This window comes from Triticum aestivum, chromosome 4D (genome assembly GCF_018294505.1).
Source record: "Triticum aestivum cultivar Chinese Spring chromosome 4D, IWGSC CS RefSeq v2.1, whole genome shotgun sequence".
Classification (NCBI taxonomy): domain Eukaryota; kingdom Viridiplantae; phylum Streptophyta; class Magnoliopsida; order Poales; family Poaceae; genus Triticum; species Triticum aestivum.
Window position 1 is genome coordinate 26,087,057 of NC_057805.1, and position 23,038 is coordinate 26,110,094.

The 23,038-nt window shown below is 41.1% G+C and overlaps 2 protein-coding genes and 1 non-coding gene across 3 annotated transcripts; 2 read left to right on the forward strand and 1 right to left on the reverse strand.

Annotated features, from left to right (window-relative positions):
- Nucleotides 1–2,936: 2,936 nt before the first annotated feature.
- On the forward strand, nt 2,937–9,205 carry LOC123095898 (protein POLLEN DEFECTIVE IN GUIDANCE 1). Its single transcript, XM_044517468.1, has 11 exons — nt 2,937–3,627; nt 4,341–4,492; nt 4,965–5,068; nt 6,093–6,181; nt 6,270–6,343; nt 6,419–6,569; nt 6,898–7,065; nt 7,580–7,677; nt 7,766–7,888; nt 8,448–8,516; nt 8,600–9,205. The coding sequence occupies exons 1-11, from the start codon at nt 3,078–3,080 to the stop codon at nt 8,798–8,800; spliced, it is 1,779 nt and encodes a 592-aa protein (XP_044373403.1). The 5' UTR covers nt 2,937–3,077; the 3' UTR covers nt 8,801–9,205.
- Nucleotides 9,206–11,621: 2,416 nt separating this feature from the next.
- LOC123100975 (U6 spliceosomal RNA) lies at nt 11,622–11,723 on the forward strand. Its single transcript, XR_006448578.1, has one exon. It is a non-coding gene; the product is annotated as a U6 spliceosomal RNA (small nuclear RNA).
- A 691-nt stretch (nt 11,724–12,414) lies between these two features.
- Nucleotides 12,415–22,659, reverse strand: LOC123095899 (vacuolar sorting protein 39). Its single transcript, XM_044517469.1, has 13 exons — nt 22,136–22,659; nt 20,659–20,870; nt 19,999–20,130; nt 19,763–19,906; nt 19,179–19,291; nt 17,428–17,848; nt 16,339–16,668; nt 15,552–15,773; nt 15,166–15,408; nt 14,634–15,062; nt 14,171–14,269; nt 13,043–13,259; nt 12,415–12,892 (listed from the first exon to the last, which is right to left on the reverse strand). Exons 1-12 carry the CDS (start codon nt 22,545–22,547, stop codon nt 13,059–13,061), a joined length of 2,958 nt encoding a protein of 985 aa, XP_044373404.1. The 5' UTR covers nt 22,548–22,659; the 3' UTR covers nt 12,415–12,892; nt 13,043–13,058.
- Between the last annotated feature and the right edge of the window lie 379 nt (nt 22,660–23,038).

Below are 23,038 nucleotides of genomic sequence, written 5' to 3' on the forward strand. Positions count from 1 at the left end.
CATTAACCATGGCAATCCAACTAGTACAAACCTGTTGCATGCAAACCAAAGCCCTACATCTAACCTAGACTTCATCATGAGAGAGAGGGGGGGGAGGAGCCTTTGTTGCAGTTGCTTGGTCCTTGCATGTGAGGGTGTGGCCAATGGTGTAGCATCAACCAGCCGCCCCAACATTCCACACACACCCTGGTTGTTGAAACCACTACTCGGGAATAAATCATCCAAGCCAATGGTGGTTCAATGAACATATAATTTTGTGATTACCTCATTTTTTTCATGTGTTTTGCACTTTTCCTTTGCTCGCGCCTTCTCTTTCTTAGGTTCACACTCTTTCCTCAAGAGACCGATTCCTCTGCAAGCTACAATGTTTGTTTTAGCCATGGCGGTGGAACTATGGGACAACCGTCCAATGTGTAGATTGTTGAAATTGCCCTAAGATAAAAGGGAAGGGGAAGAGCCGAGGGAGTTGACATGTATGGGTCTAGTGAGGCAGCCATGCATAGGTCAATTTTTTATTAGGTTGCCACAAACTTTTTTTTTGCTTAGGCAGAGGCCTAGAGTAGGAGGATGGTGTTGCTTATAGTACTCGTGCCCTAATGCAGCATGTTGACATCCTCTCTCTTTCCAGATCGACATCCTTCAGCTTCACTGTACCCATTGAAGGTTTAACCCACTCAAGTCGATGGAGAACACACCAAGTTGTGTAGCTTTGATGGACAATATTAACCTGCTATGTTGTTGGACAACTTTCGCATTCCTTACATAGCATTGTTGCACTGGATGAACCACTATGTAATACCAACAATTTCTTGCACTGGAAAAATCCTTTAGAAGTGAGGAAACAACCATACCCAAGCACAATCCAACATTGCACAACCCAACCGTTCTGCCTTCTCGACCTCATCAAATGTTAGATGCTCCATGCCCAACACCCTCCATATATCCATTATATTGGTTAATCATATGGGAACTAAGCTAGATCTTGCACTCCTATCGGGCACACATGGCATTGGCCGCTTGTCTCAATATAGCGGCTAGCTAGCCTCACTAACCATGCACAACTTGCATAGCAGAAATTTCTCTCCGTCGGTATACACACCTTCCAGGCTTTTCTCCCGTATTAGATTCACCCTACTCCATCCAAACCATCCTATCACTAGGATCGACTAATATACCATACTATTGCTCTCATTGCAGATGATAAAGCATTTTTTTTTACTAAAAAGGGCATTTTCGTGTGGTGGTGCCACGCCACCATGGCCTACATATCCCATTTTGATGATGAGATCACTCATAGCCTATCCACGTCAATTGGGAGGAAAGCTTCTTATGACATCAACTCATTCTAGCCTTGTGTAACAGGATTAATCAAATCATCAACCTTTCTGATTGGTGTTCCTCCTTTTTATCATGAAAACCTTCCTAGACGGGTTGTTCCAAACATCTATTTTTCGCCCATCATCCAACCTCCGGAAACAAGCCTAATGAGGAGTCTACAATCACACCATTATGCTTCACTAATGAATGAAGAGCCATCTTCTAGCTTTAAATGTGGTCCGGAGAATACAAATTTACTTTTATGATTTGAGGCATGTTGTGAAGAGCCTCGAGCTTAACATTGTCAATCTAACACAACGTATGTCTCTAAACCGGATGCCTCTCTTTTTCTTCCGCACACACATGAAACCTAATATCCTGCTATAGCTGGTGACATCCATTACATAAATATTTTGACAATTTAAATACATAACATATCATTTGTGGGCATTGAATGAACTAGTGCCTTAAAATGAAATCGCCATGCCTCACATTGATAATGTTTTGTCCATCCATCCACACGGTCAAACAAATGTTGGAGATAATCTATCCAATCAACCTCAACAAGGGAAGGCAGACCCAACTACTTATGATTAAGGAACTCCATTGAATCAAGGACTAACTACCACATTATACCCCACTTGTGTATCTAAGCTACAAAATATTCTTTGACTTTGGGTCACTGCCAACTATCCTGGCCTGCACAATACATATCCAATAATCCCAAAGATTGGTTGCATTGAATTATCGTGCTTTCATCAAAACAAAGAAATCTACAACTAAAACAAGGAAATCTACATTAAATAATGACTGTGAAACTGAAAATCCATCGCATGTTGACTGTATTTTGTTTTGTTGTTAGTTTTCCTCTTGGGCTTATCCTAGTTCCCCTCTTTTAGGCCCTTTTATTTGTATTCCTTTCTTCTATTTCGGTCCAAGGAAAAAAAGTGTGAAGCTGAAAAATGCATGTTCACATACCTTGACTTTTTGTAAGCCATCTATCTCATATCTGGGCTTTCGGTCTATACGTGACTCCTTTTAATTTCTAACCCAACTATGAACCAAAAATCTTGAGCATCTGTTTCTGATCTTCTACTGTAATATGCGTATGAGTTTTAAAATAAAATTACAACAAAAATTAAATTAGACTTCTTCTTTCTCCAATTTTACATAGCCCGCCGAAGATTGAAAATGACACTGAACTAGCAGTAAAAGAAAGGGCACTTACAAATGCCCTTACCATACCATGCTTTGACGGTCGCAATAGCCACTCGCCCCTTGAGATGAGATCTATAAATCAATGAAACAACATGGTAGGAAAGTTGCAGTAGCGGTTAGAGTTCTTCCCCTGTTGGCCTAGGTGTCTTGTTTGCTGGCGGGTAATCTGCGTATGAGCTGACATGGCAATCGACGTGGCTCGACTGAATTTGACGTGGAGCATGTCCAAGGAAGCAAAGCAAAAGGCACATTGCTTCCTTCCTGGGATGCCACGACACTCCCTGTCATTCGCCCCACACACGTCATCGCCATCTCACATAAAAAAGATCGTAAAATAACATCCGAAATTAAGCGAAAACGAGAAGGAAATTAGGAAATTAGATAGAAGCACACATTAAACGCGAGAAAATAATCTCCCGTGCTGCGTCCGTTACTCCTCCACCGCCTCCCCACCCCTCCCCCCTCGTCTCCGCCCCGCTCCTCGCCGGCGCGCGGCGGCGAGGCCCGCGCCTAGGGTTCGCGAGGGGGCCCTCCCGCCGCCCATGTCACTCCGATCCGGCGGCCGCAAGCTCTCGTTCGAGCTCCTCTCCAGCGGTCTCACCGCCGCCGACGACGACGCGTCCCCGCGCTCCCTCCCCGAGACCTCCTCCGATGGCCAGCGCCGCCGCAAGAGGCGCTCCAAGCGCAAGCGGGGGGCGCTCCAGAGCCCCCCGATCGCGGAGGAGGAGCCGCGCGTGGACGCCCACCCGCCCGCCGCGCTCAGGGTAGCGGATCTGATGCCCGTGGTGGAGAAGGTCTGCCAGACCTCGGACGCGGAGCGGTCCGCGGCGGGCTGCGTGGCGTACGTCGGCGTGGAGCTGAGGCAGAGGAACGTGGCCGGGAATGGGAGGGCGGTGACGTTCGCGGAGGACGCGGCCAGCAGCTGCGGGAGCAGCTCGCGTGAAAGCGCCGCCGCCGCCGCCGCCGCCGCGGTGCCGGATGTGATTGACCCGGCCCGGCGGCCTGAGGCGAATGGCGTTGTGAAGAAACTGGAGAAGGATGAGTCTCTGGACTGGGAAAAGTACATCAAGGAGAACAGCAACGTTCTCGGAGGTACAGATTTCTGTTTGTTTGGATTTCAGCACATATTTTGGTTTTTCTTGTATCTTTCTTTCATGTTGTGACGTTGTTTCGATGGTGCTGGTTATAACATTGGCATTTAGAGCGTGTCATTTGTGAATTTCGTATCAGCAACCAGCAGGGTCTATGAACATTGTACATATACGAAACAGCCTGAGGTACAAATTAGGAATTACTTTTGGGGTACACTGAAGTGGTTCACTTATGGGTTTTGTATGCCCTGCTAAAGTTGGAGGATCATTAGAAATAAAGTGTACCGTGGTTTAGAAAGAACACTGGCACCATGTTTTTAGTTGGAATATGTAAAAATTCACCAGAAAACCTGCAGATAATCATATCATAACCTGCATTTTCTAAGTAAGGAAATAAGGAGGCACTGATTTTCTATAAGCTCGTTAAACGGACTTGTGCAATACGATAAAAATGGGTGAAAATAGTAACTACAGAAAGTTGGTCCAAATAATTTAAACCAGTGAGGTACTCTGTTCATGTTTTTTTTATGGAAACCTCTAAAAACTATCATTACCAGTCTGTGGATTTGCATTTCTTTTTGACTGTCCAGCTCCTAATCATCGTTGCTTTGTAGTGGTCCTAGATGAGAACAACTTTTAGTCAGATTTCCTATTGCACACTGAATTAGTCCAATGTATGCATTTACACCTCTTTTCAACTATGTGATACTGCAGAAGTCGAGCGCCGGGACAATTCACCATTCAGATACTTCATTGGAGAAATGTATAGCGGCAATTCACTTAGGAGTACAATTGCAGTGGGTAATGACAAGAAGCGACAGCGGGTCTACAACACTATGTTTCATGTGCCTTGGAGATGTGAACGGGTATATATCTCGCTTGCAAATATGCCCCCTTCTTTGTACCCTATATATTGTTTTTTTTTTGAATTATAGGGCCATCCTAATTATTTGGAGAGTTAGGGCCATCCTAATTATTTCGAATTTTAGGGCATTCTAAATTATTTGGAATAGTTTGCCAGCATTGCTGGAGATGAATCCAATATGCATCAGTTGTAATATTTCTGGAACCATGTCATCAGCACATATTTTAACTGAAATGAATATATAATTAAATTCAGATCCTTGTTAAGATATGAATAGATATGAGTTATGCTTTTTGCAGTACTTAATAAATTAACAAAAATAATGTATTCGACAATTCCCTCAAGCTTTTCCTAAAAAAAAAATGAATTTGATTACCACATTCAAAAGATAGCTAAATGTTTCAGTTCAGTAGTTCTAGATGTAGCATGTTCTGTAATCATGGGGAGATGTTTGATTGTGATCAATGCTGCAGCTAATTGTCGCAGGATTCTTTGTCTGCTTGGATTCCTTTCTGTCTTTGCTCACCATTATGCCTGCAAGAATTGTGATGACAGTTTGGCGAATTCTGAAAACCAGGTGGGTTCACGATGATGCTGTAAACTTGATTATTTACACATAGATTATGTGCATACTATTTTGTTATGTACGGATTCCATTAAGTTTTATGATTTACCAAATCTAGTTTTAGGATTTTGTTCTTAAAAGAGCATACCATTCAGTTTTGTTGACAGCAACTGAATCTAGAGATTACTTCCTACTGGAACGTATTTATGTGATGTTTGGGAGGTCTCTGCTTAAACTTAAAGCTACCACAAGTTTAAAACTTTATTAAGACATCTCTATAGGCCTTCTCAGGTTAGCTTAATCCCTTGCTCAAATCATTAACTCTTTGTTTAAGATTTTCCAAGAAACTAGCTAAAAACTTCTATGTGAAGTTAAGCACTTTCAGAGAGGGTCTCAGAATGTTTGGGGATTTACAGGATTAGTTTTGATTGATAATTTGTATCATAGTTAACATGATCTCAGGCTCAAAATTCAACAGCAACTGTGTCAAAAATGTTTGGGGAACTTTCTCGTTTAACACCGGGAACAATTGAGTTATTCTGCCATATCGCTGACCATTTTCCTGTAATAAAATAATGGTATCTTTTTTATCTAAAAATAAGGATGTCTTGTTTTTTTCTGGCATGAGGACATCTTGGTTGGAAGCATATACTAGTCTGCAGAAGTGAATAATTAGTCTGCGGAAGTGAATCTTTTCTGAATAAATTAATGACACCTTGCTGGTATGCTAGTTAAGTGTCTGATTATGTGATTGCTATCGTCTATTGCCAGTATTAGTCTAGTTAGTAGGTCGTACCTTTTCTATTTTTAAAGTGGCAAACATTTATGATAGCCATGACTATACCAGCAGGAGAAATCCTGTTGAATTATTTACATTAATGCTGCACGAAGTGCTTGTAGCATTAAGTGATTTTTCATCTGTTTACTTATATTTGCCATTTGATTGTACACACTATGCACCACCCTTTCCCAGTTTACTATTTTGTTTTCGGCCGTATGCTGTCGTGTACTTATTTATCGAATGTGTTTGTGACAGGCAGTTTCTTCGGCCAAATGCTGCTGATTTATCAGATTATGGATGTTTTGTAGTTCTAGCCCTAGGAGTTGCTTCTTTGCAAATGATAGGTTTGTTATTTTCCCTTTGATTTTGCCAAACTAAAATGATACCTTACACATAGTTGATAATCCTCAAACAATTTGTTTTGTGTGTCAGATATTAGTTTGATTTACCATGTCATTCGTGGCCAGGGCACGATCAAGCTCTATGTGGTATACAACGTACTAGAGGTGAGGGAAGTATTTTTTTTAAATGTATGTACATTTTTATTAGTTAGCGCACTTACCTTTTTCTGTTCCTTTTAGATCTTTGACAAACTATGTCAATCATTTGGCGAGGATGTGTTGCAAGTTTTGTTCAACTCAGCTGAGGGACTGTCAACGTGTTCAACTGACAGGGTCACATTCGAACTGTTGCGGTTCCTTTTGGATGGGGCTATTGCTGTCCTTGCATTTGATATCCTTGGCTCCAAACTATGCTGTCTTATTTTTACATGCCCTTGTTTAATTTATTTACATTCTACAAGTTTGAGATGTCAGAATTCCCCAATTCAAAGGAAAACTATGTAGCCTACACTGATATGCAGCACCGAGCTGATTATAAGCTCACAGTAAAAAGACATGGTAGTCATCATGTAACATTAGTTTTAGTTGGAATCACAATGACTTGAGTTTTATCTAACATAAGTTCGTCCAGCTTTCAGTTAGACTGTAAGTTTACTTTATTACCTTTGCTGCTGCCATTTCATATTAATCTGGATTTGGTTTCCTTAACAAGTCATTACTTGTGCATTCATTTGTCCTCTTAGCCCAAGCTATCACCCTGTCAACATGTATTATTGCCCATAACAATGCACTATTGGCTCTTTTGGTGTCCAATAATTTTGCTGAGATTAAAAGCAATGTATTTAAGAAAGTTAGCAAAGAGAACCTTCACAATCTGGTTTACTATGGTGAGTGTGCTTATGATTGTGTCATTTCCATGATTCTAAATCAGATGCTGATGGATGACTGTATTTGCTACGTTTCCACTGTCTGGATGATCCTTTCGAATTCACCGTTGTTGAATAGCTGCATTTGTCAGTATGTCATGTATGGCTTATTATTGTTGTCTAGCTACTTAGTGTTCAGCACTTCCAACTCCTTATGTGGAATGAACCGTGCTGAGTTGGACTCCATAGATAAATTGTCTGCATAGACCTTTTTACACATTGGATGTTCATTAATTTTCTAGAAGCAAATTCTTGGCCATTTTGTAAGTGCGAGGTTCAACCCTGTCGTGCCGTACTAGCAGGAAATTGTGAGCATTGGTTGCAAACGGTTCACTGCGTGCAATATAACTGCTATGTTTTATGCTACATGTCGTTAGTTAGCAATTGGCACTGTATCCTATATTTATCATGCCATTGATACATTTTTTCTTCGTCATTTTTTGCAACACTTAATTTTTGAGTTGTTGATTTGCAGATATCATTGAGAGGTTTCACATCACAGCATTTTTACTGTTTGTACTAGCTCAAAATATCTTGGAAGCAGAGGGGCCATGGTTTGACAGTTTTCTTATTGTATGTTGAATTTTTTCCTTTCTGTTCTTGTCGTAATCAGAGACCTGGATGATTTCAAAAGTAAAATTACTTCCTTTTGTCACTGCAGAATGCCTCCTATGTATTTATGTGTGAAGTACTTATTGATGCTATCAAGCATTCATTCCTTGCAAAATTTAATGAGATAAAGCCAGTTGCTTATTCAGAGTTTCTGGAAGACTTATCCAAGCAGGTGATACGCTGACAAATAACTTTACCAGTGACATGCGTATCTTGATTCAAATACATTGCTGGCTACACAGCCTATGCCCCTGTGATACTCGGATAAATAAACAAACAACAAATGAGGTTCAGAGTAAATGACCCTATCAGTTAAAAATGCTAACACTCATTCATGCATGCGGAACACTGCATATTTGATTTGTGGGAAATATTTGTTTTACTACTCTTGTTGTTTTGCTTCGTTGGGTTTATAGTTTTATGTCAGTGATTCTGTGGCATGTATTTGCCTTTATCCTGATAGGGTCATTTAGGAAATTCTATCTAAACACGCATATATTGATGAATAATTTGACTTGTCATTTAGATTTATGATTGACTTTCACTGCACAGTTATCAGTATGTTGTCTTCTGAGTGTAGAGCGGAGATATGTCCAAGTATTTTTTTTCCTGATTTTGATTTGCTGGGCATGCCAGAACTTTGTGATAATGCTGGCTCATTTGCCAACAATTGAACGTTTTCATCTGATGTTATTACTAATGCCCGTCTCGCTGAAAAAATATGTGCACAGATATTGAATGAGCAACCTGATGACCGTCAGAAAGATCTAACATTCATCCCCCTTGCCCCTGCTTGTGTGGTAAGTGAACAGGCCATGCTCTTATGCTGCCAATTTGTATGTACATATTTTACTAATGAGCAAGGTATTCATTGTCTCTCTAGGTAATTCGTGTACTGACTCCAGTGTATGCCACCCTGCTTCCTGCTGGGCCGTTTATCTGGAGAATATTCTGGATCTTGCTCTGGTCAGTTCTGACCTATTTTATGCTCGCCATCTTCAAGATACTAGTGGGATTGATACTGCGTTGCCTCGCGACTTGGTATATCAATCTACGTCTCACAAGAAAACAACATGCGGACTGAGCACCTGACGCCGTAATCCTGGTGTTAAGATGACAGCATCCTTGAGAAGACAACTTGATGTGGTGCGCGAAGTACAGCAACTACCACATCAGCCATGAGTTCGGTCACCTGCCCATATGATGAAATCTTGATAGTGTAGTACAGCACAGAGGAACATGACAAATATATCTTCTTTTTCAGCGAACTGTTTCAATCGATTCAAGGAACTAGGCATAGTCCAATTTTGCTGTGTTTATAATATCTTTCTGTCGTCCTTTTGTGGATAGATAGTTCATAGCTTCCATCCTAAAGTTATTGCCTCGACCCAGAGAAGATTTTTGTAAAGCCTTGCGGAGCTATCTGTTTTGTACCATTCATTCGAGAAGAAAGTATGGCAGCTTCGTCGGCAGTGGCTTTCTTCTTCTAGTCTTTCTGTGTCACACAGTGAGAATGTAACAACTTATGGCTCGTGTCTGTGCTGGGCGTGGTAGCGTTTTCCTTTTTCTAGCCGTTCAGATTATTGCCAAAAAATAAAATTATGGCAAATATTCTTTTTGAGCAAACCGTTTCAGGGAACTAGGTCCAATTTTGCCTTGTGTATCTTTCTGTCATCTTTCTTGGATAGTTCATAGTTTCATCCTAATATATGGCAAGGCGTCCTTCACCATGCTTGTTTCATAGACTATTTAGAACGAGCGAAACGCAAGAGTTTTCAAGCACAAGAGCGCACCACTGATGATATTGCTTGCCTCCATCCATCGTGATCGAGGCCAACCTTTGGATATATTGCTTGCCTCCATCCATCGTGATCGAGGCCAACCTTTGGATCATTGCTGGTGCCAAAAAACTAGGGTTCATAATTTTGTGAGATTAATCTCATGTCGTGTATCTGGGTTACTTGTAACAAACTCTATTTCTCCCTTATTTAATGGATGATGCAAAGCTTTTGTCTTCGTTTTAAAAAATAAAATAAAAATAGTTTCATCCTATTTCATCCTAACGTTGTCTGCCTCAACCTAGAGAAGATTTTTCCAAAGCCTTGAGGATCTGTCTGTTTTGTACAATGCATTTGAGAACTCTGCTATGATTTGGGATATCTGATATGGTTGATAAATCATTAATGTGGATCAATGATTTGCAGAACTTGACCTACCAGCTAGACAGCGACCGAAAGAGGTTCATCCTCAGATCGTTGCTCTTCTTAATCAAGTTTGGCAGGACAAACTCATGGCGCCACAGGTACAACCATTTGCTTGGAGACTTCTTAGGAGAGCGCTTCCTACAGGTAAGAGAGCAAGTAAATTCTCTAAACACCTCCAGGTGTGGCAATACAGAGGATGAAATGCACATGTTTTTTCTTTGCCCTTTCTCTAAGGCAGCCTGGTTTTGCTCACCTTGGTTTATTAAAACGGAAATCCTTGCTGCTGTTAACCATTTTATTCCTATCATGATCCAAACTTTGCTTAACTCTGGCCATCCACAAATTAATCCTTCTAACTTGTATACTTTTCTATGGTGCCTGTGGAAATCTCGAAATGATGCTCTCTTTGCTAGGAAATTTTGCAGGCCCTCTCAGGTGTATGCAGCGGCAAACGCAATCATACAAGGAACCAAATTAGGAGAAATCCCTGCTGAAGCTCATGCTATGCATTGCTTACAGGACCAACTGGTGCAACCGACAATACAAAATCCACACTCTTTTTCAGGCAACACAATCTTTTGTGATGCTGCGTGGGAAATACATCCAGCTCACACTCCTAAACAGGCAGGAATTGGAGTCTTCATTCAGGTTTAGAATAATGATCGAATCCATCAACTTCACATTACAGCTATGTCTCCTATGGCTTCTTCTCCTCTTCAAGCTGAGACTTTTGGTCTCATGCTTGCAACCAGGCTGGCGGAAATACTCAATGTTCAGGATCCACATTTCTTTACGGATTGTTCAGTGCTAGTTTCGGCAGCAAAATCGACGGACATTCTCTCTGCTCCAGGTCCATGGGACAACAGGCCACTGCTTGCACAGATACAAAACAGTCTTTCTTTTCAGAGTGGCAAAGTTGCTCACATTAGCAGGGGAAACAATGTCAAGGCGCATCATCTTGCACGCCTAGCTTTGAAAGTTAAAAACAGCCATGTACAGTTTCGTTGCTTATGTCTTGATGCAGGACTTTGTTCAACTAGGGATTCCCTCTCTGTATCCAGTGTGCTTCCTTTCACGCTTGTCTCTGTAAAATGCTCCTAAGTTAATAAAATCTTTATGTTCAAAAAAAATGATTTGCAGAACTGCCAGCTCCGGGATCATATAATTTATAATCTCTGAAGCAAAACTCTGCGAGAGTTTCTCTTGTAAATCTGCTCGCAGCCTGAAAGCTCGGAACAAATGCACATATACATATATATTAAAATGTAAGAAGAATGTACAATGACTAGTATAAAAACGGAGTATGGACTATGAAGAGGGCATACAGCTGCCTCCTGTGTTGGCCTGTTGCTTTACATCGAGAGAAAACCAGTCAAAAAAATTGAGGAAAAGAAAACCAGTCTTTTTTTTTTGAGGGGCAGTAGAAAACCAGTCAAATAACCAGCGTCTCCCCCACGGTGAAAAAGAACCCACCACATCGGCAAGGCTCACTATTCCCTACAAGCATGAAGGCCCATTACGGTCTTCCACTATTTTGGGCCAGACCAAGAGATCCAGCCCACTCGTTGCCCACCGCACGTTCCGACAGCGCTCCCGTCTGAAAAAGCAGCGCGGGGAGCAGAAGGCTCGTTTGTTTAGTCCCACATCGGCTAGCGAAAGAGAGAACGACCAGTTTATAAGCCGCGCGCTGCAGACAGACTTGTCCCTTCGGGACATCCGATAAAATTGGAACGATACAGAGAAGATTAGCATGGCCCCTGCGCAAGGATGACACGCACAAATCGAGAAATGGTCCAAATTTTTTTGGGATTTTCCGGTCCCTGGAAACTTGTGTTGAGCCCCTTGTGCGCAGTGCTGTTTTACAAAGTGGTCCTCATAGCTTTTGTTTTTGCTGGGTATAAGTCCAAACTGGGTGCTCTTTGCTATTGCAGATACGCCCTTTAGGATAATATATATATTTTCAAGACTGCGCCCTTTAGGATTTAATGTTTTGGACCTTGAAATTTCTTTCTTCGTTATTACAAAAAGAGCCCTTTTCCAGGGTCGCCACACCCATATAGGAGTACTTTATTATTTAATTTGGTTTATTCATTTATTTATCCTATAACCTGGCACTAGAAAAAGATCACCTGATGAACCCATCCAAGATGTGTGAGAGAAGCGCACGCACTCGGAGCATCAAAATTTGGGCATGCCGTTGGTTATCGCGTGATCGACGCCCAGCCATTTGCTAGCTCTGAACACCCACCCACGGCTGGACTAATCCAGCAGAGTTGCTTCTCCGAACCTCTTGTACGCTGTAACAGATGGCCAGAAGCCATGCATGTGAGAGATGGGGCACATGAACGCATGTGCATATCCATACCTGCACCCATGACGTGTTGGGAGGGGCTGGCTGCTGCTTGACGACGTACCCTTCCTCGCAAATGCACTAGTTCTGCCCTAGTTTACACAAAGTAACGCCGTAGATCTACTAGTCTGCTCGAGCTCGATATTTGGGGAAAATATGAATCTCGATATTTACTCTTATGATTGGCACAACAAACAACAAGATATCACCGCCTCCACATTTACAACAGGCTTGAACAGACAGGAACACTATACGTTAACACATCCACTCAACTCTGTAAGCTTTCTAGACTCAAAACAAACAAGCGAGCGTGCACATGCACTAAATACAAGGCTCTGAAGAGAGCCCGCTAAAGACTTTCCGAAGCAATCCGCTCGGATCCAGTAAAGATCAACAAAAGGGATTTCCACAAGACGGCATCGATGAAAACTTGATGCGACAAAGCGAGGGCAAGAGATTCACCCAGGAAGCAATGCTTACATGCAAAGCCATGGGTTGAAGGCTCAGGTTGGATCAGGGTTTCAACACAACTTTTTCCAGGCATGATCCAAAAAAATTGCAGTTATTGGCCAATTCTCCCCCCGATGTTCAAACTTAAAAATCTTGGTGGTTGACATCTGGCCTGTCAAAATACATGTATGAAAATTGGAATCTAGTTAGCACACACTCTTGATTTATTCTAGTCCGCCATAATAGGCTGAACAAACGGCTGTACCTAGTTCGCCATAATAGGCTGAACTGCAATATATGAATATGGAGTGCAAATCTATACCTGGAGTACGGTCACATCATCTACGTTTCACAGAGTTTGCGCCTCTAACAGCCTTAATCTGTTGTGATTCTCTAAAGCATACAAAATGCACCAGCGTCTGTCCATTTGGATAAATTGCAAAAGCGCTGTTTGCAATGCGCTTATGACAAAGAGAACACATGCTATCTCCATCAATCTTCACAACAGCTTGGCGTCGTTTGTACAGGTCCTCCTTTACCTGATATATAGGTTGAAAAAAATAGAACAGAAGTTCATAAATTCCACTATACAACAAATCTATTTGATAGAAAAAAAATTCACAGCCTAACTATTAGCTAGGCATGTAATATGACTATGGCATGCATGATGAGACAGCATATTTATCAGCTCTATGACAGTATGCAAGATGATTACATACATCATTAAATTGTTTAAGACCAGGAGATGCTAAAGGCCCAAGACCACTAGTAAAATACTATCAAGTTCTTGTTTGCCCAAGTGTAGTTCAGCCGCAATTCTACTGGTTATGAAAGAGTAAGACTAATCTTAAGTTAGAAGTTTTTGCCTGCCTTATTTTCATGGAATGCATTTTGATTTGGGTCCAAAGGTTCTGTGTTCCCAAGGAATACTGGAAGATCATTTTTCATCTTTTCAACATTTGCTAAGCAATGCTGGGATCCCTTAATCACTTTCCCTTCGATGCTGCAGCATGCTAAGGTGGCCTTTAGAGAGCCCTGTTTCCTGGAGATTGCCATCGCGGTAATGTGGCACATTTGGAAAGAGACAAACGGTTTCATTTTCCAAAATCAAGACCCCCCGTCTTTCGGTAGAAGGTGCCTTTTAAAGGGAAATCGAATTAATTCATCACCGAGTGAAGCGTATCCATCGTCGGCCCCTTTAGGAGTCAGGACTGGCTTCCTAGATTGTAACTGTCATATCTTTCTTCTTTGCTCGACAGTCACCTAGTGGTTTACCCGTGTTCAACGTACATATGTAACAGTTTTTCTATACACAAAATAATACATTAGAGAGCTCCCTTACTCTTTCCCAGTGAAGAGAAACACTACTAGTTATAATAAGAAACATACAGGCATTCTCCAAGGACAACCCCAGGAACACAGCTACAAGAGGACATGACATCAAGCTAACCTGCAAGTTTGCCCGGAGAATCAAGTTTTTGATAACCATATAATTGCGCCGATGTTCACTAGAGTTCCGCAATAGTGGTTCAAGAAATGACACCAGATCCTGAAAGCATTCACACCAGATTTATTAGGCTTTTCAGAAGCTTTAGCAACTGGATATACTCAAAGATGAAAATAAACAACTGAAGCAACGAATTTAGGAAAACAACAATCTCAGAAGCTACATAATTGTGGTCTTTTAAGGGGGCACATTTTTGTATCTTGTAACAGCCTAAAAAGCAATAAATCGGACCAGCTAATAGAGATATGTCGTGTATGCAAACAAAAGGAGAACACTACATTAACATGAATGTTCAAACTTCTATGTTGCTTTTTAAACACAATGCCGCAATAGAATGGTCGGTGTGGAATTCTGTAAACCTAGGACAGATGAACTATGATACCTTTCAAACATATAAAATATTCACCTGCAGTTTCGTGTCTCTTGGTAACAACCGAAGAGCCTGAGCACCATTTATTCTGTCCCACCGTTGGCTTAACAATTCAAGTGCTTCGTTCAACATTATAGGGCCTCCGTCGCTAACATCATCTCCATCACCATCACTTCGGCCACTATCTGGTCCACTAGGGCTAAAGCGTGTGTCTTCAGCCCCTTCAATCTCAACAACCTTTCTACCCATACGCCCTCCTCTGAGCTTAGTAGTAGAGTTAACCCTCTGAATTCCAGGGTACTGTGATGCCACTGGAATAATTTTCTGCTCGATCTCTTTTTCAGCTTTTTTCGGGTTTAGATAAATTTGCAGAAGATTAAAATAAATATTGGACTTGGAAGGCTGCTGCGCTCCTTCCTCATAAACACGGTCACAGTATGCAACTGCACGCTCTGGCATATGGAGCTGCAACGTAGTGCACAAGTTATTTTGAAAGTTCAAAGTCACCCCTATCCATTAAAAAATTATATCAGTGGATACCAGAAGCACATCAAAGAGCAGTGAGTACCTTATGAACAAAGAGAGATAATGCACGGAGGTGTTGATTCATTTTCCCGTACATGATAGCACGCTCTTCAAAAAGAGCATCCTGCGGAAGGCGTTTAAGAAGTGTGTCCGTATTGTAACCTGAATTACTCTCTAATGTAGATATCAACTTGTTCCGCGTTGGGGAATATGTTTTATCACTCCAATTTCCTTCATCCTTCAGAATCTTGTACCAGTCAAGAACTTCAGAAAGGTAAAGTTGCACCTTCATGACAGAAAGTTTGATTATCAGTAGAAGAAATCCACTTATCGCAAACTTCGTAAGAACAGCTTATGGAACTAAGATCATCTAAATAACATAGAACAATTTTTCACATACTAACAATGTGAAAAGACAAAGATACGTACCAGCTCATTTTGTAGATTAGGATTGATCCCGGTTTCACTCATTGAAAGCATTAGCTCTAAGTAAGTTGACTGCAAATTTGGAGCATGCTGTTTCAGATATGAATTTACCAAATCTGCTGGAACATTTTCAGACAAAAAGAGCTCAATAGTGTCTGACGGGTTGCGTTCAAGAACATACAAAGAAGACTCCAAAACCAGCATTGGGTCAGATCTACAAAGGGGCTGCACAAAAGAGCACAGCATCTCAGATCAGCTGTAGAAAACCAGAAGAATGTGACAAGCGGACTAAGTCAATAATATTAAGGACAAAGTCCAAATAATAACCTGAAACACACACCAAACAATACAGCTGAAAATATTATGGCTGCAACAAGTTTCTCTAATGTCAACCAGCGATTCCAGGAAGCCAACTAATACCAGCAAGAAACACATTCAATATGATCCCACCGCCACGTCAAATGAGCAACCATATATACACTAGGACTGATAATCCAGAAGTCATGATGCAATAATATTTAAATACACAGATATATATGCACAGAAATGCAATCCTGAAAACCATGAAACACACCTTGAGATTTAATATTCTGACGATGCTTCCACATTTATTAAATAAGTGTACATTAAGACATGTTCTTGTCAAACTTTTACAGAGTTGATTTTAGGACAAATAAAACACCATGAAACCAACAGCAACTGGTTGGTTTTCATTGTTTTGTGTAAATGTACAGGTGACAAAGTGAATAACAGTATCTGTCATATGATGACAGAGGAGAAAAAACAATACCCTGAGATACTCAATGATCATTTGTGGGTTAAACTTTTTACTAAAATCAGCATTAGCCATCGCAGACTTCGATTCTTCAACCAACCGATTGAGTAACTGGAGAGCTTCACGGTGCATGTCATTGCTTCTGTAGAGCTCAAGTAATACCATATAATCGCTCTTTTCCTTCAGAAACTCCTCACATATCTTCAAATCACAATAATTGAGTCCTTTCAATAACTCTATAGCTCCTGGTGACTGTCTTGTAAGAACAAGAGCTTGAAGAAGAGATGTGTCCAGCACATTCGCCATTTCTCTTGCAACAGAGCTTCTATGTGTTTGGGGCCGTTTCTGACAATAAAAAGATGTAGAATCACAATGAATCACCTTTTCTTTATAGATATTAACAAACAAATTCTCAACTTTACATTATGTACAATAGACACCATGTACACTCGCAAACATAAAGGGCAAGAACTTTGGATAGGACGGTGTCTTAAAACCAATTTATTTTTTATTTTTTATGCCAGAAGGTTCCTCTCACTCCAGGGAATTGCATTTACCTCATGTTTACAGGGATGAGAGTATCATGAACATAGACAGGAAGTTCGAATTCTTATGAAATCTCAGACACTTTAGTCTACATATTTGGGTTTCGTTTAACAAATTCCAGGAAAAACAGAAGCATAAACATGTGTCTTCTTTCTTCCGGATTTTTTCTACTGACCTTGGAGATACACAAAAATTGATAAATCAACCTCCAGATGCAAAATGAATGAAGCTCTCAGCCTATCTTACTAAAAAAAATCATTTTACTGTCCAGGGATCCTAGAATGTTTAATCTCTAGGAAAGGAAGCGGCAGTATCAAGAAAAGGAGTGGATATCCTCAAATCAAACTAGGATTCATAATAACAGGTATGATATGCAGCCTTTTCAAAGACTCGGAGTAACACCAGATTGCACCTATTAGTTTGACTTTGCAATATTTCGGTCAAATTAGTGCCTGATTTACTTACGCTATACTAGTTCCTGCTTCACGCAATAATTCCACATCACAACTAATTACAATGTTCTCAACAAGAAAGCCAGACATTTGAAACAGTAGTTACCTTATTTGGCTTCTTTGCCTTATATGGCTCAGATAAGTTTAAGCTATGGTGCACAGCTCCAGAGACGACCTCCTCAGTTACTTCAGATGTCGCTCTATCAATTATACCATTTCTTTTCTTCTGCAAGTACTTCACAAGGGCTATTAGAGCATTATGACTCATTTTCTTGTTCTCCAATGGAGATTTATCATCAGAATCATGAAGTTGCAAAGAGTATGCTTCCATTTCATCTGTCGCATCAGAAGATTCTCTTGCTAATTCTTGAAGGTCTTGAAGCTTGTCATGTTCACCTATAATGTGTGTTTGAGGCAGAACAAGGTATGGGTATAGAGATAGCACATAAGTAATATCCACATGTGCATCCGAAAACTGTTCCATTGCTTCCTCATAGCTCCCATTATCAAATAAGAAGTGCCCATATCTGATTCATGAAATAAAAAGGAAAGATGTTGGTTAGTTATACGCAAGGGGCCAAATTGTGTTATTATAAGAAAACGTAAAAATTACTTGGAAGAAATGAAACGAGACTGTTCATCTATTTTAATTGTAAACTAAAACAGCATCTAATACAAATCTACCATTGTATATTTGATTGATTACAGCCTTCAAAAAGGGGTACATGTGAACATCCATAGCCATTAACCATCACCCATCAGTGATAAAATTTGAGAGTTTATTTTTCTAGAAAGCTTTCAGATGATGCTTTTGAGGTAAGAAACCTTACATTTGCTGTAAACTAAATTTTAACTACAACCTGTTTCAAAGCAAGTGAAAGTCCAAATGTTCAGCATGTTGTGCATTGCCAAGTGCAGCTTACTAGTCATCAAAAGCAAAATAATAAGCAAGTTTAGTAATCCTGGTGTACACGAGTACATCAAGTCTTGGCTATGGAATGACAAATTACCAAATGCCAACAACCTTTTCCATCCATAATTTATATGTTGTTTGCAGACTGTATATGAATTGCCACATACAAGTCTTAGTGATAATAACATAGTTAGGATAGTATATGGATTGTATGGGAACAACTGTATGTGAAACAACTGTATCTGGCACTGAATAACTCTCGGCGCCACTAACAGCCACCAATATGCCCCAATTCCTTGGGAGCATGTAGAATGCACTAGCACCCTTGAGGTGTACTAGTGCATTAAGTCATCAGAAAACATGTCCAAAGGTCATGAAAATTTCTGAACGAATGTATATGGCTTAGAGATAATACACATCTACCATGCGACAAAATTTCAGATCCAAATAATAACTTCATAAAAGGACAAATCATGATGTGAGTAGTACAAAATTCAAATCTGAACTGAATAGTATCATGGAGAGAAGGGCATGGGAAGTGGAGAAAAAGAGAGGGCAGGGGAGAGCAGGGATATAAAAACAGGCCCATGAGGGCATTCTGGGAATTTGAGAAAAAAGGAGGGCATGTTGATGGGCAAGCTCAATGCGTGCTAGCTATTATGGCGATGGCATAATGAGAACGGAATCTGAAAATGAGGTGGGCGTGGAAATAACCCGGAGTTCTGGTGACATATAATGGTTTTCTTTTCCTTGAATTTGATTTCCTGATGACAGATTCAACACAAAAACAGAGAGTTGTGCTCCAGTGCTTGAAATAGCTTGACTAAAGTGGAATAGCATCTACCCAATCATGTCATGCAATGACATAAGCATACTATCAACTGACTATGGACAGAGCAAAATGAATACTATCGTGGCCATCTGATCAGGCAATCTGGACATACCTCATGTGTATTGAGCTTTCTTTTGCAGCTCGTAGGTTTGAATCCTCAGGTGGAAGTAACTTACACAATGCCAGCGCGTCCTCAAATTCTCCAGAGGCGGTCAATTGCACTATCTGTATACCAAAAGATATACGTGTAAGGAACTAAGAATAAATCCTTACAAACAACTTCCAAAGTTATAAGACAGATCATTTCTTGTTAACTTGCGAGTTTCATCAAATTAACACTCCAGTAAAAAAGCAAAAGACATTAACTATTGGGAAGAATCTGCAATGGAACTGGTGACATAAAAAGGATATGAAACAAAGATACTTGCCTACAGCACAATATACAATTCAGTTGATCATTTTTTTTAAAGAGAGATCATTAGGTCAAATTATTTAATTTTGCTTTTTTCTGCTGCGTATTTACAATTATGCAATGACCATTAAAATATCGAGGTTTCTCAGACCATATTCAGCCAATACCGGAGGCGGAACCTAGCATGAAACAGCAGCGCCGTGACTTGTGATAGCTAAAACGAAAACTATGTAAATATTGATATCGGTGCGCTGACCAACATTAATAAAGTAAATGCACCATACCTGAGCACCAATAGGAACAGGCAGCAAACCATAGACTGAGTTGGACAGCGAAGCAAGTATATAGTTGTCAGTTTGAACAAGCTTTTGAACATCACGGAGGACAACTGTCTGAACCAATGCGCTGGGAGCTCTAAGAGACCGTATCTGAAACAATACTCAGTAGGTTAGGTGGGCTAATGAAACTTACGACTTTGATATTCTCCTTACCACCCAATACACAAAACAGAACAACTTACCTCAACATGTCGTGGCAGACGTGCCACAGCATACGGCTTATGTACAACAACAGAGGCAGGAGTGTCCGACCAAATTATCCGACCGTCATGAATAAGTTTCCCGTTTTGATCAACAAATACACCGATGTTGTCCTGGAAAAAGTGAACAAGCAAAAAAGATAAATGAGACACTTTATACGTGTTTGAATCTCGCTGACCTCGAACTCACATCTGTTCTACAGAAAACTTTCATGGCACATCAACGTGCGCTTGGGAATCTGAATCAAGCCGGTCCCTTCTGATAGCTAAATGACAAAGTTTGAAAGTATTCTAACTGGTACCCAAGTGTTACTATAATGCATCTATGCTAAAGGTTTTCACATCAATTGTGGTACAACATCTTCAATATTTCACAAGACAAGATTCCCTTATCCTCAAATTGTGATGCAATTCGACCGAAAGAAGGCATTCAGCTTAGCTATTGATTAGGAATCAATGCGAAGACAACAGGAACAAATTCTGGTGTTTAGAAAAGCTGCCACATTATTCTTGTAAAGCATGTACAATCTAGTCATTTGGAACCAAACAACACCACAAAATGCTATAATCAATCTGCCAAACAATATCATGAGATGGAAAATCAACTAGAAACTAGTAAGATCATGAAAAGAAGTACTATACCTTTCCAAGGAGGAGCTCCCCGGTAGGAAGAGGCACAACTAAAGGAGGAGCAATCCTCCCAGAAGAGAACACTTCAGTTAATGCCCCAGTCACGCTATTTATGATCATATAGTCCCTCCTGATCCCAAGGCATATGTTGTCACCACACCAGGCCATTGATTTCACAATATCAGGCACACTAAATTCCTTCACCTCGACAAATTCTCGCCCACCTGACAAACAGAAATTAAGTTTCCTTGCCTGTTCACAATAAGATCATTTGAACATTTAAACATTTGCCATCTTTCCAGATTCCTTTATTTTACCGTAGAAGCTTACACAAATCTATCAAACACCTACCGTAGGAAATCAACATTTGAAGGCACATCAGGCCTCAATTCTTCCATAAGGTACTAGATGCGGCAAAATACAGTTAGTCTTCTTTACACTCATCTTAGAACACTATGAAGCTTATTTACACGTAATCTTTCCTTCTGCCAATTTCAACAAACAAAGGTATACTGGTACTTCATAAGCTTTTCTGAATTCCAAACATGGTCACATTTGCAAATTTCCCCTTGCCAATGAAAAATTACAAAACATTTAAAAATATAAAAAGAATTGATGGAACATACATTTTGTTGTCTCAAGATTATAACATAAAGTTCGAAAGGAATACAGTCCTTCGGGTTAAGGAGATACCACCTCATAGCATACTAATTAATATTGTCAAAACAATTTATTAGAGCTTCCCTAATTCAGATATTATAATGTATTTAGCATGGAAAACTAGAGAACATAAAAGATGTGTGTTTCCTACAATGGAAATTCCCATGAGTAATATATCAACGGATCAATCAAAGGTTTTAAGCTCTTCACTGAAGGCTTCCCGCTCTAAACTAAAGACCATAAAAGATGTGCATTTCCTACCATGGAAATTCCTGGAAATGTCTATAGCTCAGTCGACTTAGAAATAGTAATTTCTCAGTCGAGATTGATAGATATCCAATCGAGCTCTTCCCATCCCTTATATACTTGCACGAATCTCGTATTTAAAATAGATGGTTCTCAATGGTGACTCAGCAATAGTTACTTCTAGCAAAACCTTTAGTTTAGTAAATTCTCATGATGTTGATAAAATTGCATTGCTTTCCTAAAACTGCAATGTAATTTGCAGAAATATTCAGTATTTGGGTGGTAGTTCTTATCCTCCAGGTTTGCAAAAGCTAATATCCTTTACTGATATATATATCCAGTCAAGGGTCCAAATTTTGGGACCTGAGCTTGTGATCTAAATTCCAGTACCAATGATTTTACAGTTACCAACTCTGAACACTAATTCGCAATCCACCCAAAGTTGCGATTCTCCGAATTGAGACTAACAAGTAACAACGGGTTATTTCCAGCTCCACCGAGACCCCAATCGATGAGATGATCGAACCATGGCAACGGAGAGAAAATGCTCGGACATATGAAAAGCAGACGATTGAATTCTCACTGTCGAGGCGGAAGACGGTTAGGCGCTTCTGGCGGCCGGCGGCGAGCAGGCCCCGGCGGTCGTCCCAGGCGAAGACGTTGGCGCCCTTGGTCTTGGAGACGACGGCGACGGTCTCGAGCCCCGGGAGGCGGTGGAGGGCGACCCACTCGGAGAGCGAGAGCAGGAGGTCGCGGCTGGCGCTGGCCTCCATCGCGGAGGGCGCGCGGCGCCACAGGCGCTGCTCCTGGCGCTCGAGCGCGTAGGGCCCGTCCCTCCGGATCTCGCCTCCGTCGGCGGGGGCCGGCGCGGAGTAGATGCGGAGGGAGCAGTCGGAGGCCGCGACGAGGAGCTTCCCGCCGTGGGAGGCGACGGCCTCGATGCGGCCGGGCACGCCGGAGACCAGCTCGACGGCGTCATACGCGCTGTGCACCATGGCCGGCGCGATCGGGCGGGCCCCTCCACCTCGACGTGGCCCCGGCGGTCGTCGTGTGGGAGGAGGAAAAGGTGGGGGGTGGGGGTCGAATCGGACAGGTGAGAGAGATCGGAGTAGGACGTTGGCCCGTTGGCAGAGGGAGTCGAGGTAGAGGACGGGAGTATACAGCGTATACGTGTATCCGTCGTATTTCTACATGTATACTTACTCTTCTTTTGGGAACATTAGTACTCCCTCCGTCTCAAAATATAAAACCATTTTTGTAGGACGGGTGGTCGACCCGTTGGCTAGGCAGCTGAGGTTGCTGCCAGCCCACCCGAGTTCGAGTCCCGACTCGGACGCACGGTGTTCGCGAGGTTTCTCTTATAAAAAATGCCAACGAGGGTTATTCCTTGGGTTGGTTTCATTTTTGTAAAACCATTTTTGACACTATAATAGTTTTGGGATAGAGGGAAGTATATACTTACGGCAACTCCAACAGGAGTCGTGAA

What these genes read in the sequence shown, in the direction of transcription:
- LOC123095898 (XM_044517468.1), top strand. Translation starts at nt 3,078, where the DNA reads ATGTCACTCCGATCCGGCGGCCGCAAGCTCTCGTTCGAGCTCCTCTCC. An exon ending in TGGCGAATTCTGAAAACCAG is followed by an intron (nt 5,069 to 6,092) that starts GTGGGTTCACGA and finishes TGTTTGTGACAG; the next exon opens with GCAGTTTCTTCGGCCAAATG. An exon ending in TCACAATCTGGTTTACTATG is followed by an intron (nt 7,066 to 7,579) that starts GTGAGTGTGCTT and finishes GTTGATTTGCAG; the next exon opens with ATATCATTGAGAGGTTTCAC.
- LOC123095899 (XM_044517469.1), bottom strand. Translation starts at nt 22,547, where the DNA reads ATGGTGCACAGCGCGTATGACGCCGTCGAGCTGGTCTCCGGCGTGCCC. An exon ending in TATCTCTCTTTGTTCATAAG is followed by an intron (nt 15,063 to 15,165) that starts GTACTCACTGCT and finishes ACTACGTTGCAG; the next exon opens with CTCCATATGCCAGAGCGTGC. An exon ending in CAAGAGACACGAAACTGCAG is followed by an intron (nt 14,270 to 14,633) that starts GTGAATATTTTA and finishes GAATGCTTTCAG; the next exon opens with GATCTGGTGTCATTTCTTGA.